Source organism: Phyllostomus hastatus, unplaced genomic scaffold (genome assembly GCF_019186645.2).
Source record: "Phyllostomus hastatus isolate PE091 unplaced genomic scaffold, TTU_PhHast_1.1 phas_scaffold_397, whole genome shotgun sequence".
Classification (NCBI taxonomy): domain Eukaryota; kingdom Metazoa; phylum Chordata; class Mammalia; order Chiroptera; family Phyllostomidae; genus Phyllostomus; species Phyllostomus hastatus.
The window spans coordinates 5,226,148-5,242,930 of record NW_025334029.1 but is presented as its reverse complement, the minus strand read 5'-3'; the positions used below and the strand labels follow the sequence as shown (position 1 = coordinate 5,242,930).

Below are 16,783 nucleotides of genomic sequence, written 5' to 3'. Positions count from 1 at the left end.
TGCTAATTTTCCCCAAGGGAAAAATATACCAAAATACTTAAAAAAAGAAGACAGAGCAAACATCATTTTAATTACCAATTGAAATATAGTGCATCAGATGAGGCAAATAAGATACTGTACCAGTTTTTAAAAATCTGAACCATAAAGTTTTACATTCTAGTATACTCAAATAAAACTGAAAAAAAATTGTTTAGGTAACAAAACTATGTTTCAAATTGTTTTAGAAATAGTTTTCTGCTAGGAACATTTAAAGGAAAATGATATGTATTGCTGCTTTCAAATTGAATGGGAGTTTCTAGGGCTCTTTCTAGGGTCCAGCATACAGAGGAGTGTGGGGCAGCCCAGTCCAGGTCCCCACCCTGCCCCAGCACCAAACTAGCTGAGGCAGGAATAAGAACACTCTGCTTCTCTGGTTCTGTCACAAGGCTCATCTCATCCCCACCAATTTTAATAGTCTTAGTGAATCTGGGGGATTAAAGAATACTTCTAGGGGGAAAAATGGCAAATGTCTGCTATCAATGAATAATCCAGTTTACCCATTCATAAATAAGCTTTCAGATATGTTGGGAGCGTAAGTCAGAAACTAATAGCAATTGAACTGTGACTTAGAAACAAATCCCCAGCTGATAAAAATGGAGAATTCATTTTAAGTGATCAAATTACTTTGAAGAAGTACTTCTGATACCCTACAGATAACAGATAATTTTCTGTAAGAATCAGAAAGTTCCAAGTTGAAAAAACATCTGTTCTCTATTTGACTGTAAAAAAAACACCTTTTTTAAGAATATATTTTCAAAAATAAGGTCAGTATGCAAGACTTGGCACAGCATCCAGTAATTTGAAACACTGGATATTCCAATGCGGTTGTAGTTGGGTCTGACCCTATGAGCTTCTGAGTCTCCTGATTTGAAAGGCAAGCTTAATTCCTGCAGCAAAGGGGGTCCCTTTGAATGGCAGAGCAGAGGGAGGGTGTGCCTGCTGGGGTGGACGCAAATGTGCAAGATTCTGTAACACGCCACACAGAGAAGCTCAGAGTTGTAGCACTAGTGGATGGACCAGTTGATCATAAATTAGTCCCTGCCCATACTGATAGAGGCCTAGAGCCCAAAGTCAGTGAGTGAAGGTGGGAGGAGAGACCTGGTTGGAGAAGTTTGTCTCTGAGAGGAGAAATCCAAGAGAAGTGTGTGCTATACTTTTGGCAACTGAAGCCACAGCACAGTGGTTGCTTTAAAATATTGACATTAAATCATATGGGTAAACTAAGTTAAAATGATATTCAGACAGGCAGATAACAGGTGAGAGTTGACTTACTTTGACACAAATGGCCGGCAGCAAAAAAACAGGAGGCTGCACGGTCAGACAGGCCAGGAGTTGTGGACAGGCAACTCCTTAAAAGAGTCTGTGGGAAAGCCAGCACCTTCTCAGAGATTCCAGAGTCCTTGGTTTCCCCTCTACAAAGCCATCCCAAGGGAACCTGCTGCTAGTGCCATCAACCGTCTAGGCCACCTCAGGAGGCAAGTACCAGAATTAAGATGAAGATAGAAGACAATGCCATTTAAATAACCATATTCTAACTGCATTTCAAATGTACCACATAAAAGTTAGCATGAGCTTTGTTTGAAAATAATGTCTTACACAGTCCAGTTAGGAGATGCCTCCTGAGGTGACTGGTCTAAACATAAAAAAAGACATAGGAAAATAAATGCATATTTGCTTTTTTAAAAAATACCTTATATGTACACAGCAGTAATTGGTACAGGGGTCCCCTTGCAAGAGAATACTCTACAACAGAGGGCAATGGTCTGTCTTTCCCCCCCAGGTAGTTAATTTTAAAACAGTTTTCAAGTTGTAGCAAGGAGCTGAAAGCAGCCCCGTGGCTGTCAACATGGTCTGTAAGTGAATGGCATTCGTTTTAATGAAGGAAAGAAATGGTATGAGGCCTTCTTGATCCTAAGCACTGCATTCCATTCACTATGGCTTCTCCCAAGCTGCCTGAGCAATAAAAAGTTGGATCACAGGGTCAGTGGGACAGACGGCCACACTGAGAAACCAGAAAGGAGAGAAATGGGGTGTTCGGAAAACAAAGGACAGGTGACAGTGGGAGCTGTCAGCTAGCCACACACATGGTCACTGGTTGGAAAGGCCATCCAGATGTGGAGGCATTAGGCCTAATCCTAAAAGATAAGATCACAAGCTACAGCCAGAACAGGTTGCAGGACCCTTGCCTGAGTCATCGGGCAGTCATCCTGCAGACCAATGGAGCTGCAGGATGGCCTTGATGGCTGGACTCCCTAGAATTGCCACCCCTGGAGCCCATCAGACCGAGGTGTGCACAGGTGTGACTGAGTGGGAAGGTGAGGAGCCCCGCTCAGATGGGGATGAGGCTCGAGTGGCCATTTCCCGCTGCAGATCCTCCACCTTCTTCTGCAGCTCTGCCCTGATGGCCAGCAGCTCCTTGAGATTTTGGTGTATCGGCATCTAGGGGCAAGCAGGACACAGCTGGGTTAGTGGGCCACTCTTGGGCACTGTTTCTAACATAGCCTTTCAGCATGCAGATGCTGCTAACTGCAGGCTGAGTTCACAACCAATATGGCCTGTGTGTCTGAAGTCTCTAAGCCAAGCTACACGGCCCCCTACCCAAGAGCTAGGGGCTTCAGCTGGTCCTGTGGAGATGCTTGGATGCTTTTGTCACCTGTGCTCTTCTGCCAGTTTGTACAGGTTCTCAGAGAACACTAGTGGCCTCAGATAAAACCCCAACCTGTGCAACAGGCAAGGCCACAGTCACAGACTAAGAAAGGGATAGTCAGTCTTCCTCAGACTGGTGGGAAAATGCAATTGGCTTCCAAGATGCCCCACGGCACTGTTTACATGTATGCCCCCTGCATGCACACATACCTCCAACACCTCTGAATTTCTGCAATTTTAAAATAGCTCTACTGGCTAAATATACTTCTTCTGTTAAATCAGCACCTTCCACAACTTGAAGTATTCGTTTTTATCTCTTGGAACAGGAGCTGGTAGAAGCCACTGGAGAGGGCAGTGCAAAGGGAAGTCCCTTGGGGGCACTGGCTCCTCCCTCCCTCTGTGCAACAAGGGACAACCACTTAACACCCTCCAATGGCTTCCTCCTTCCACCCTGGGGGCAACAGCCTGACCTTGGCTTCAAGGCCATGTGTGATCAGACTCCAGCCTGCCTGTCCTGCTCACTTCTCACCAGGTCCTACCTACACTCCCCTGTAGCATTCCAGAATCCTCTAGGATTTGGAAGGTCCCATGCATGTGCTTTCCCTTCTACCTCTTCATACACATGCTTGTTTCATCCCACAGCAACCAGCACAAATAGCATATGCTCTGGGGGGAAGGCTTTTGGGCTCTCCATTCCCACCAAGCCTGTTTGTTTCATCAGGGATGCCAATGATAGCCTGACTGGAGGGAAGAGGAAAGGAGGGAGACAGATGAGAAGGAGGGACAAAAATACAAAACGGAAAGATAGAGACAAAGGGGTGACAGAGATGAGAGGGAAAAAGAAGGGCAGAGATTTGAGTGAGTGAGCCAGAGATGAGAAGAGAGGAAGGGAGAGTGCAAGAAAGGGGGTGAAAAATAGGGCAACCAGGTGCCTCCACCATAGCAGTGTAGCTCAGTAACCAGCACTGAAGAGGCCGAAAATAAACTGGCTTCAGCAGGCCAGAGGAAGAAGGGATAGGACAGCAATGTGGGAGTCTGACAGCAAAGGCCCCTCAAGTAAGAGAAAGTTAGGGATCAGCCCCAAATCAGGTGCTGATCCCTAAGCCACTATGAGATAGGAAACAGCACCCCTCTTGGCCTTAGGACCTATTTGGGATTTTCCTGTTTGTGAGATCATTTGGTTCCAATCAAATGATGGCTTGCTTTGCAATCAGGCTCCTGTTACTAACACACATGCAACTTGGCCTCAGAGAGAGCAGACAGTATGGGGAATACAAGTTCACACACACCCAGGGATCAAGAGGAACATTATACATCTCTGTGCAGTGTTTTGGATGTTTTACTGTATGTCATCTTTATTGACAATAAGCCAAAGGCATGCTTGCTCAAGAAAATGCACACCTAGGGGCCAGTCATCCAGTGGGTGCTAGCATGTATGAGATATATGTCACGAGCGTTTCAAAGGACACAAGGTATTTGCTGGGCCCTCCTTCCCACCCAGCGATCCTTTGAAGGATGCCCAGGAGTCCCTTTGCAGGCAACCAATCTAGCCTGTCCTCAAAAGAAAGCGGCCCAACAAGCTATCCTCCCTGTGCCCCCGTCTATCCTCCCAGTTCCTCCTCCTCTCTGCTCAGCCTGGCTCACTGCCTCCATCATGGATGCCCACATTAGCCTTCTTGCTGATCCCTTTGCCACAGCCTTCACTGCCCCCCCATGACTGTCTACCTTAGTGCTACCAGAGAGAGCTTTCTAGAACATATACCAGGTCTTGCCCTACAAACCATGGTGGGAGTAGGAGTAGGGTGCTCCATAGTTTCTGGGATAAAGTGCAAATTCCTACAGATGCTTTACAAGGCCCTCTGAAGCTTGGGCCTGCAAAGCTCTAGCCTTGGATGTTACCAAGGCCCAGCCCACTCTCCAACACACTGTGTTCCTGGCACCTAGAAAGTCTCCAAAGCATGCCTGCTGCATTGAGGATAAAAAGCTGTGCCCCATGGGACTGCCTTCCAGTTCTCCCTTCTGTGTAGCACAGTACAGGGAGAATGCAAAAAGCTGGACAACTTGCCTACCACCTTTCAAGGCAGGGACTCATTTTACACTCAAGTCCCCCTACCCCTGCAAGCTCTCAGAGAGACTAAGGACCTTGTCCCACTTCAGGTATCAGATTACCATCAGAGACAGAGTCACCACCAGAAACAGTATTTGGGCTTGGCTTAGGGGCAGCCTTCCCTTCCATGACTGCCTATGCCAGGGAACCTTGTATGACTGGCCACTAGGCGATGAGTTGCCCAAGGCATGGACCAATCCAAAGAGGGAAGGGGAAAGGATTTGGGGACCATACTTATGAGGAAGCCTTCTGGAGACAACAGATGATTGCTAACTGATGCCACAGAGCTAAGGATGGATGCTCATTGGTACAGGCATTAGCACTAAACATTTCAAATGAGTTACTAATGGCTTACTGGCCACAGATAAAATTAACCTATATTTAAAACATTGGCCATTGACCAAAGAAGCTGACTAAATGTATACTCTTTGTTTTCATGGGATAAAGAGTTGAGACTGTGTCTTTCTGGCTTCAGATGTTCTTTCAATAAAGAAAATATTTTATAACTCTTAAAAGTTAGCATTTTTTGCTACTCAGAAGACACACTAAACCCAGAACCTGTTTGGTATTTAGAAATGCACTCTGGCTGCCTTAGTGCTAAGGTCCCCTTACATCAATGTAGAAATGCTCACGGCCCTTGCTGCTCCATGCTGTTATAATATAGGAAGCAGCTAGTGGCCCCTTGTACCACGTTACAAATTTGCATGGTACATGGTAACAGCAGCTGGGGCCCTCATATAGTAAATGGAGGGGAGTTTCAGTTCAGGGAAGTTTACTAAAGAAGGTTCTCAGATCACCAGATATTGGCACCATGAGAGACAGAGGGCAGGGAAAGCATTTCCACAGTTGGAAAAGGGGTGGTTGAGGGGCAGCCTGTGGAGCATGGAGTCCATCAGCCTGGGAGGAGGAAGTGGCAGAATCACAGGTACAGTGGACTCCTGGTATCTAGGGCCTGCTCAGAGAGAAGGACAAGTACTGTGCTGAGCATGCCCTGATCATGGTGTTCTGGAAAACAGGCCTCAGGTCTTGAGGGTGGCATGGCTGACTCAGGTTCTAGAGTAGGAAAGGGCTTTTGTAGCTAAAGCTTTGTGGAACAAATGAAATGAACCAGGAACAGGGAAGGACAGGCAAACGATGAACACCTTGGGCTGTGATGTTAGAGAGAAAGGGAGCTGGTCAGGAAATTAAAAGCGGTGCCATGGGCAGTAATTTGCATCTCTCAGAGCCTGGAGCTAAGTGTATAGTGAGTGAATTTTCCAGTATGGAAGAAAGGTTACTGAAGTGATGGTACCTTCCAAGTTCAAGTACCAGGCCAACTGAAAAGAGAAATAACAGTTGGTCTTCCCCATGGCTAGTGGGGCTTGGGGATTGTTATGGGTTGAATTATATACCCTCCATTCATATGTGGAAGTTCTAATCCCTTGTACAACAGATTGTCACTGTATTTGGAGAAGGGGTTTTTACAGAGGTGATCAAGTTAAAGTGAAATCATTAGGGTGGACCCTAATCTGATATGACTGGTATCATTATAGAAAGGGGAAATTTGGACACAGAAACACACATAAAGGGAAAACAATGTGAAGAGACACGGTGAGAAGATAGCCATTTACACGTCAAGGAGGGAGGCCTGGAGCAGATACTTCCCTCATGGACCTCAGAAGGAACCAACCCTGCTGACAACTGATCTTGGACTTCTAGCATCCAGAACTGAGAGATAATAAATACATTTCTGCTGTTTAAGCTACCCAGCCTGTGGTACTTCATTGAAACACGCCTGTAGAGTAGGAGTCCCCAACATCTGGGCTGTGGACCAATACTGGTCTGGGCCTGTTAGGAACTGGGCACCACAGCAAGAAGTGAGCTTGAATGTAATGTGCTTGAATCATCCCAAAATCATCCCTCCCACCCAAGTATGTGGAAAAATTATCTTCCACAAAACTGGTCCTTGGTGCCAAAAAGGTTGGGGACTGTGGATGTAGAAACTGTGAAGACACTGAATGAGAGGGAAGCATTGAGAAGGGAGAGGGCAGAGGAGAAAGGCAGATTTGTGTATCTGCAGCCAACAGAAGTGATGATGTGAAAACCCTAGAAACAGACTTCCAGCCAAGATGGAGGTGTAGGTAGACACACTGTGCCTCCTTGCACAACCAAAATAAGGACAACAGTTTAGAAACAAAATAACAACCAGAACTGACAGAAAATTGAACTGTATGGAAGTCGGACAACCAAGGAGTTAAAATAGACACATTCATCCAGACTGGTAGGAGGAGTGAAGTTAGGCAGCCAGGTGGAGAGGGGTTTGCAGCACAAAAAAGTGGTGGCACTGGGCATGCAAGACGGCAGCGGGAGGACCCTGGGCACACAGGCAGCAGCTGGCAGACCCAGCGAGGCAGTGACTATGAAGTGAGGCACTGCACACAAGGTGGCTGACTGACCAGGCAGTCCCACATTCGCACGCAGATAAACCAGGCAAAACTGGGGAGTGACACAGACTGTGCAACTCAGGGTCCCAGCACCAGGAAATAAAGCCTCAAAACACCGATTGAAAACACTTGTGGGGGTTGAGGTGCAGGGAGGGACTCCCAGCCTCACAAGAGAGTTCATTGGAGAGACCCACAGGATCCTAGAACATACACAGGACCACCCACTCAGGAATCAGCACCAGAATGGCCCAGTTTGCTTGGGGGAAGCGGCGGAAGGAACTGAAATCCGACAGAGCAGAGCAAGTGCCATTGTTACCTCTCGGACCCTGCCCCCACATACAGCATCACAACCCAGTGACTGGGTTGCCCCGCCCTGGTGAACACCTAAGGCTCCGCCCCTCATACATAACAAACACGACAAGACCCCCAAAAAATAGCCCAAATGGAAGAACAGATCAAAGCTCCATGGCAAATACAACTAAGCGACCAAGAGATAGCCAACCTATCAGATGCACAGTTCAAAACACTGGTGATCAAGATGCTCACAGAATTGGTTGGATTTGGTCACAAGTTGGATGAAAAAATGAAGGCTACACTAAGTGAAATGAAGGAAAATGCACAGGGAACCAATAGTGATGGGAAGAAAACTGGGACTCAAATCAATGGAGTGGACCAGAAGGCAGAAAGAAACAACCAAACAAAAGAATGAAGAAATAAGAATTCAAAAAAATGAGGAGAGGCTTAGGAGCCTCCAGGACATCTTTAAACATTCCAACATCCAAATTATAGGGGTACCAGAAGGGGAAGGGGAAGAGCAACAAGTGGAAAAGTTATTTGAACAAATAATAAAGGAGAACTTCCCCAATCTGGCAAAGGAAAGAGACTTCCAGGAAGTCCATGAAGCTCAGAGTCCCAAAGAAGTTGGATCCAAGGAGGAACACACCAAAGCACATCAGAATTACATTACCCAAGATAAAAATTAAGGAGAATATCCTAGAAGCAGCAAGAGATAAGGAGACAGTTACCTACAAAGGAGTTCCCATCAGACTGTCAGCTGATTTCTCAAAAGAGACCTTATGGGCAAGAAGGGGCTGGAAAGAAGTATTCCAAGTCATGAAAGGCAAGGACCTATATCCAAGATTGCTCTATCCAGCAAAGCTATCATTTAGAATGGAAGGGCAGATAAAGTGCTACTCAGATAAGGCCAAGTTAAAGGAATTCATCATCACCAAGTCCTTATTATATGAAATGTTAAAGGGACTTATCTAAGAAAAAAAAAAGATAAAAAATATGAACAGTAAAAAAAGACATCAAACTCACAGTTAATAACAACCATACCTAAAACAAAAGCAAACTAAGGAAATAACTAGAAAGGAACAGAACTACAGAAATGGAGATCACATGGAGGGTTAGGAACAGGGGAGTGGGAGGAGGAGAGAGGGGGAAAAAGGTACAGAGAATAAGCAGCATAGATGGTAGGTAGAAAATAGGGGGAGGGCAAGAATAGTATGGGAAATGTAGAAGCTAAAGAACTTATGACACATGGACATGAACTAAAGGGGGGAATATGGGTGGGAGAGGGTGTGCAGGGTGGAGCAGAATGAAGGGGGGGAACAGGACAACTGCAATAGCATAATCAATAAAATATATTTTAAAAAATAAAAAAAAGAAGAAAACAAACTTCAAGTTCCAGCCAAGATGGAAACGTACATAGAAATACTTCACTTCATCACAGAACCAAAAGAAGGGTAACAACCAATTTAAAAACAATAAACAACCAGAACTGCCAGAATAGGAAACTGCATGGAACTCCAACAACCAAGGAGGTAAAGAAACTTTCATCCAGACAGGTAGGAAGGGTGGAGACAGGTGGATGGAGAGGACCTGCAGCAAGCTGGTGGCCTCAAGGGTGAGGAGGGGCTGGCTCACCAGGAAACTAAAGACTCAAAACCTCTAGCAGTAAAATATTCTGAGCATTGTGAAGGTGGGAGAAATGCCCAGTCTCACAGGAGAGTTCATTGGAAAGTGGGGCTATTGTGGAGTCAGCAAGCACCATTGTTCCCTCTCTGACCCCTCTCCCACAGCACCACAATGCAGCAAAGAGGGTTGCCCCGCCCTGGCAAATACTTAAGGCTCCGACCCCTTAAAACATAACAGGTGCACTGATACAAAGAAGTGTGGCCCGAATGAAAAGAACCGGTCAAAACTCCAGAAAAAGAGCTAAGCAATGAGGAGATAGACAACCTATTTGATGCACAGTTCAAATTACTGGTACTCAGGATGCTCACAGAAATGACTGAGCTTGGTCACAAAATGAAGGAATAAATGAAAGGTACACAAAGTGAACTAGAGCAAAATACAGAGAGAACCAACAGGGAAGGGAAGGAAACTGGGACTCAAATCAACAATCTGGAACAAAAGGAAGAAATAAATATCCAACCAGAACAGAATGAAGAAACAATTTAAAAAAATGAGGAGAGGCTCAGAACCTCTGGGACAACTTTAAGCACTCCAACATCTGAATCATAGGAGTGCCAGAAGGAGAAGTGGAAGAGCAATAAATTGAAAACTGACTTGAACAAATAATGAAGGAAAACTCCCCCAATCTGGTGAAGGAAATAGATTTCCAGGAAGTCCAGAAAGCCCAGAGAGCTCCAAAGAAGTTGGACTAAAGGAGGAACACACCAAAACACATCATAATTACATTACCCAAGATTAAAGATAAGGAGAGAATCTTGAAAGCAGCAAGAGAAAAAGCAGACAGTTACCTACAAGGAATTCCCATAAAACTATCAGCTGATTTCTTCAAAGAAACCTTACAGGCAAGAAGGGGCTGGAAAGAAGTGTTTGAAGTCATGAAAGGCAAGGACCTGTATCCAAGATTGCTCTATCCAGCAAAGCTATCATTTTGAATGGTAGGGCAGATAAAGTGCTTCCTAGATAAGGTCAAGTTAAAGGGGTTCATCATCACCAAGCCCTTATTATATGAAATATTAAAGGGACTTATCTAAGAAAAAGAAGACAAAAAAATATGAACACTAAAATGACAACAGACTCATGACTATCAACAATTGAACCTAAAAAAAACCCCAAACTAAGCAAACAACTAGAATAGGAACAATCCCAGAAATGAAGATCACTTGGAGGGTTATCAATGAGGAGGGGGAGAAGGAGAATGTGGAATAAAAGGTACAGGGAATAAGAAACATAATTGGTAGGCATAAAATAGACAGGGGTAGGTTAAGAATAGTAGAGGAAATAGAGAAGCCAAAGAACTTACATGTACAACCTATGGACATGAACAAAAGGAGGTGGGGAAATGCTGAAGGGTAGGGTGTGCAGGGCGGAGCAGGTATAAAGTGGAGAAAAAATTGGGACAACTGTAATAGCATAATCAATAAAATATACTTAAAAAAGAAAGCATAAAATAAAAGTTTCAAAAATTGAAAAAACAAAAACAACTTCAGCAGAAAGTCATCTGTCCACAGAAGTGAGTGCTTCCTCCACCAGTCTGCTCCCCACCTTGCAGACTGGGCACCCATGTGAAGAAGATTGGGGGTGGGGCAGGACTATGTAGAGGAGAGGCTTGGGGGAGCACCTCAGAAACCCTAACTGGTAGTGCCTGAGCCACAGCCCAAGCTCAGCCACTGAAAACCAAGGGTGACCAAGGCTTGGCTGCCTGGCTTTGATGGCACTGTTCTCTAATGTTTTCAATCTCAGAAAATGTTAGAGTGAAAAAGTGTCACAGGAGGAGGAAACTCTACCCCTTCTTCAAGTGGTACCTGTTCTGTAACTCAGCACAGGCTGCCTTTTTATTGTACTACCAGAATCTAGAAACTGGAACCACGATGCATTTTTCAAATATCCCTCCACTGACACCACATGTGGTACCCTGCATAATTGGTACTGCTACCCACATAAAACCTCTGAGTCATGTTCTGGAAAAAACTAAGTCAAACATGGTAGCTGATAATACTTCATTCATGTGCCCATCACCAGTAGAAGACAGAGGTGCTAAGGTTTTTAACTCCAGCCCAGCAAACAGCATCTCAATTGGTGTGTGGAAGGAACCTGCTTGAACATGAACATAAAGGGTTGAACCCTGAGAGACAAGGGCAGAGGGTCTTCAGTATAATGTTCTAAAACCTAGTATGCACCCATTACTGTAACACCATCTTTACTTGAACAGAAAGACATGCTCTTTTGAAAAGAGAAACAAAAAGATACCTGAGGCCTCATTCGTGGATTCCATCGCACATAATAGTTTACCCATAATTCCAAATGACTCAGACTAGCAACAGGATATAAGATGTGGTTTTCATAATTCACAAAGAAGGGATTAGAAAATTCATCAAGCTGGCTATTGATATAAGACCATAAGGATATAGTCTTTGTGGGTACATCCTGAAAAACAAAAAAGGAATACACTGAAATAAATTTAGCTTTTCTTTATATATTCTCAAGATTTTGTATTACATAAAGAAAAAGATTTGCATAATGAATGAAGCAAGTTCAAACTGAAATTCAGGAACATTTACTAAGCCCCACACCTATCCCTCTGTCATACATTGCCTCATTCAAGGGATGACATGAAAACACACACTGATTTCTATCCTAGAAAAACATACTGCTGAATTTGATAACATCTGGCAACTATATCTGTGTGAAGGCAGAATGAGAACTTTCTAACAACCAGGAAATGATGGGGCTCATCCATAACAAATACACTTTAAATTCTGGTTTGCAGTTTGGTTTTGTGACTCTCAATATTAAGGACTGTGGGCAGAATTTATAGATAAGATTCATTTCATGGAAAACCACAGCTATCTTGTGAAAAACATGTCAGAGTAGCAGGCTGGAGAAGCCTTACATAGAGGAATAAATGTATCATTAAATTATATTTCCCGACCACCTGATTTTACAGTGCACTGTTTAGAAATACCATAACACTTACATTGCTCATGTGAATGAAAATGCCTAAACCCACAGGCATGGCAGGGCAGCTAAACATTAAACATGGATCAAGCACAGTGACAAAATCAAAATAATAAAATGGTGAGGCCAAGAGCATTTTCTACCATTCTGCTGTTCCCAAGATAGCTGACTTCCTCACAAGGTATCCAGACGCAGAAAAATCAATTAGGACCTTTTCATATTTTTTTTATTTCTTGATATTTAGAGAGAGAGGAAGGGAAAGTAGGATAGAGAGAGGGAGGGAGGGAGAAGGAGAGGGAAGAGAGATTGATTTGTTGTTCCACTTATTTATGCATTCATTGCTCTATTGTATGTGCTCTGACCAGGACCAGGATGGAACCTGCAACCTTGGTGTATTGGGATAGTGCTCTAAACAACTGAGCTACCCTTTCAGGGTGGACCTTTTCATATTTTATATTTTGTATTTACAAGAGAAACACCACCAACAATTCAAGGGACTCTCAAATCACCAAAACAAATTTGGAGGTCTCAACTTTCCAACTTCAAAACTTACTACAAAGCTATAGTAGTCAATACAAGTTGTGCTGGCATGTGATGGATATACCTGTGGATCAATGGAATAGAAAAGAAACCAGAAACAAACCCTCACATTATTTCAACAAGAATGCCAAGAAAATGGGGGAAAGGTGATAGTCTTTGCAACAAATGGTGATGGGACAACTGGATAACCACATGCAAAAGAATGAAGTTGGACCCTTACTACACAATATATACAATGAGTAACTGAAAAAATGGATCACAAACCTAAATTTAAGAGCTAAAAGTATAAAACTCTTAGAAAAAAACCACTGGCCTAAATCTTCATGACTTTGGGTTAGATAATGCTTTCTTAGATGTGACCCTATAAGCACAAGCAACGACAGAAAACATAAATTGGATTCTATCGAAATTAGAGACTTGTTTCAGATGACACCATCAAAAAATGTAAACGCAACTCAGAATGGGAGAAAATTTTTGCAAATTATATCCGATAAGGGACTTATATATATAAAGAATACATAAGGAACTCTTACAACTCAATAATAAAAACACAACCCAATTAAAAATAGGAAAAATCTCTGAATAAACATTTGTCCACAGAAGATACACAGATGGCCAATAAGCACATGAAAAGATGCTCAGCATCATTAGTCATCAGGGAAATGCACATCAAAACCACAATGAGATCCCACTTCATAGCCACTGGGATGGGTAGAATCAAAAAGACACAATAAGTGTCTGCAAGGATATGGAAAATGGAACCCTTAGACATTGTTGGTGAGTGAAATGTTGCAACAGCTTTGGAAAACATCTGGGTTCCTCAAAAGGTTAATACATAGAGTTACCACATGACCCAGAAATTCTACTCTTAGGTATCTACCCAAGAGAAATAAAAACATATGTCCACACAAAATCTTGTACATGAGTGTACATAGCAGCATTATTTGTAATAGCCAAAAGTGAAAACAACCCAAAAAATCCATCTGCTGATTAATAAACAAACTGTAGTCTCTTCATAAAATAGAATATTGTTCTGCCATAAAAAGGAATGAAGTACTGACACATGCTGCAACATGGATGAACCTTGAACATATGCTGAGTGAAATAAGCCAGTCACAGGACGACAAATATTTTATGATTCCATTTATATGAAATGTCCAGAAGAAGTCAATCCATAGAGATGAAAAATAGTGTTTGCCAGGGGCAGGGGACAGGTTGGGGCATGGGACATGATTGCTAATGGGTCTAGGGGTTTTTTGAGGGTGATGAAAATTTTATGAAAGATGGTGATGGTTGTACACTCAATATACTAAAAGTCATTGATATGTATACACTTTTAAAGGGTGAATTGCGTGGTATTTAAATTATATCTTGAGAGTTTATTTAAGAGTCCATTTTGACAAAAAAACATATAAGAACCTAAGGGTTTAAATTTTACATATTATACATATGAACGTATTCTGTTACTGATTTTTTAAAAAATGGTTTTATTGAGATAAAAGTTGCATACCATAGAACTGATTTTTTTTCTTTTTATCAAACAGCTCCATCACACAGGGCCCACTGGAATGTAGATTTATCCTGATCACAGTGGGAAGCCACAGGGAGGTTTCAAGCAGGGAAGAGGCATATGATGGCACTAAAGTTTGGGAAGGCTACCCTGGTTGCTATGTTTAAAGTGGACTATTGGAGATCAGAAATGGTGGGAGCTAAGTCTGTTCCTGGATAGCTGTCTTAGTCCAGGTGTGAGATGGTGTGACTTGAACTAGGCTTGTGGCTGTAAAGCAGTGAGAAGTGGTCAGATTAAGAATGTATTTGGGGGACAGGGTCAGTAGTACTCATTGGTGAACTGGATGGGGCAGCTGCAGTGAGGGTAAGAGAAGAATTGAAGATGGCCTCTATATACTTGGCCTCGGGATCTCAATGGACAGAGGTGGCATTTATTAAGATGCAAAAGAGCTGGGGAAGAGCTAGATGGTATTTAGAGCTCTGAGGCTGATGGAGTCTGTCTCAGACTCCAGAGACCTACAGAGAGAACACAGAGTTTGGAATGATAAGAGAACCCATGACTGGCCCCAGGTGACTCCAACTGAATGTAAAAGGGTTAAAAGGGAAGAGGCTGGGCGGGGAGGCCAGTGAGCTGGGGAGGCCAGTGAGCTGGGGGAGAGCATTATGGAATGAGGGTGTGGTCAACAGTGAGAAGGCTGCTGAGAAACAGAGAGGTGGACACTGATGACCTACTATTTTCTCCTAAATTCTATAATGTTCTAATATTAGGTTGGCCAAAAAGTCCATTTAGTTTTTTTCTGTAAAATAAAAGACTAATTTTTCATTTTCACCAATAACTTGATTGATTTGGATAATTTGAATATGTGGCTATCTCCCATGTGGTATAATGTTAATTGTTCTCAATTAATGTCTTGATTTGATTGCTATCAACTTCAACTGGTCTACCCAAACTTGGAATATCGTCCAGTGAGAAATCTCTAGCACAAAACTTCCCAAACTACTTTTGACATGTTTGATCAGTCACAGCACCTTCTCTATACACTGCACCAATCTTTTTCTGTGTTTCACTTGCATTTTTACCTTTCTTGAAATAATATAGCATAATATGCTGAACAATTCTATATTTTCTTCCATCTTCAATATTAAAATGGCTACACAAAAATTCTCCAATTTTGGTAAATTTTTTTAATGCACGCTGATATGACAGCTGTCAGAATACAATCTAACAAAATTGTTTTGAATGAAATTAAATACAACTAAGCACACCTAGAGGCATTTTATGGAAAAAAACCAAACGATCTTTTTAGCCAACTGAATACATTTCACCTGCAGATGGTAGTCCTCTTCTGTTATCCAGAGCACACAGTTTAAGCTACTTTTCTCCAACATTTTGTCACTTTTGATCATTTGTTTCTTTTATCCCAAAGTGAGGAGAAAAGGAAGAGGTGAGATGTAACTCTGAGAGACTTGGTATCTGCTGCTTTACCAGTTTGATGGAAAACTTTAGCTTGTTACCGAAAGGGAGGTTTGGTGCTCATCTACAGACTTCATTTTCCTAGGTCTCCAAGTACCCTTCTGCCCAACAGCACAGAGAATGGAGCCAGTGAAGTGGAAAGTACATGAGCTTGGAGTTTAGAGGGTCCAGAATATAGTACTGACCCTACACACTTCAGAGAGTTGTGGGCTTGCTGCATCCCAGCCCCTAGCCCTCCCAAAGTAAGGGGCTTGTTTCAGACAACCTGTAAGATTAGATACCTATGCTGGGGCTGGTGAACCCAGGTAGGTATCTATGCAACCCCTCCATTTACAGACAGCAATAAAGCCACATCCATGTCCCATCTCCAGTCCCCTTCTACAGTGACACTTAATGTGAAAGGTATCTGAACAACTGGGAAGATTATAGACAGGATATAATGCACTTACCTCTTTGAATAGCTGCTGTTCACAGTTGCTCAAGAAAGTCCCAAAGAGACAGCTATATAGGTGATCCAATATTGTAATCAAGAATAGTTCGTTAAATTCGAATGCTGAAGGAAACTTAAAGGGAGAGAGAAATAAGGTTAAAACTTCAATGTCTAAGAAAGAGTGGTACCAATATTTTTGTGGAAAGACAGCTAAACTGCAACTTGTAATATAATCAAAGCTTAAAAGGAACATGGGGCCCAGATAACTACCTACAGTTTCAAGTTCAAACTTATAGATCTGGCTGAACTGGAAGCAACAAAATTTGTAATCTTCAGTGCCTAAAAAGGCTATGGAGCTCCCATTTCTCACCATGATGGTAGAACAAAGCCCACATTCACCCTTCTGCCACAAACAACTAGAAAGCTGGACAAAAATATGTAAAACAGCTGTTTTCAGAAAATGGAAACTGGCAGCGTGGAATTGTGACCTCCAAGAGGAAGAAATCAAGCAGGAGAGCCCTACCATTGTCCCAGCTTTCTGCCCAGAGGAACATTCTAAGATATGGAGAATGGAGGGGGGATTGCAGGTACAGCATACCCCAGAAGTGACTTAAAGAAAACTAGAAAGTCCATATATATGAAAGGAACAAGTTATAATTAAAAATCTTCTGACTTCTGGC

General features: G+C 42.9%; 1 protein-coding gene across 7 annotated transcripts in view; it reads right to left on the bottom strand.

Moving 5' to 3' along the window:
* Window positions 1–37: 37 nt before the first annotated feature.
* MTMR1 (myotubularin related protein 1) overlaps window positions 38–16,783 on the bottom strand; it is a 93,077-nt gene continuing 76,331 nt past the window's right edge. For 6 of the 7 annotated variants that reach the window (XM_045820468.1, XM_045820470.1, XM_045820472.1 and 3 more), the window contains 3 exons: window positions 16,123–16,236; window positions 11,443–11,619; window positions 38–2,478 (listed from right to left, as the gene is read on the bottom strand). In XM_045820468.1, coding sequence (XP_045676424.1) covers window positions 2,317–2,478; window positions 11,443–11,619; window positions 16,123–16,236 — 453 coding nt within the window. In that variant the 3' untranslated portion in view covers window positions 38–2,316. The remainder of the gene's footprint in view (window positions 2,479–11,442; window positions 11,620–16,122; window positions 16,237–16,783) is intronic. The other variant, XM_045820474.1, reaches the window with a different exon arrangement.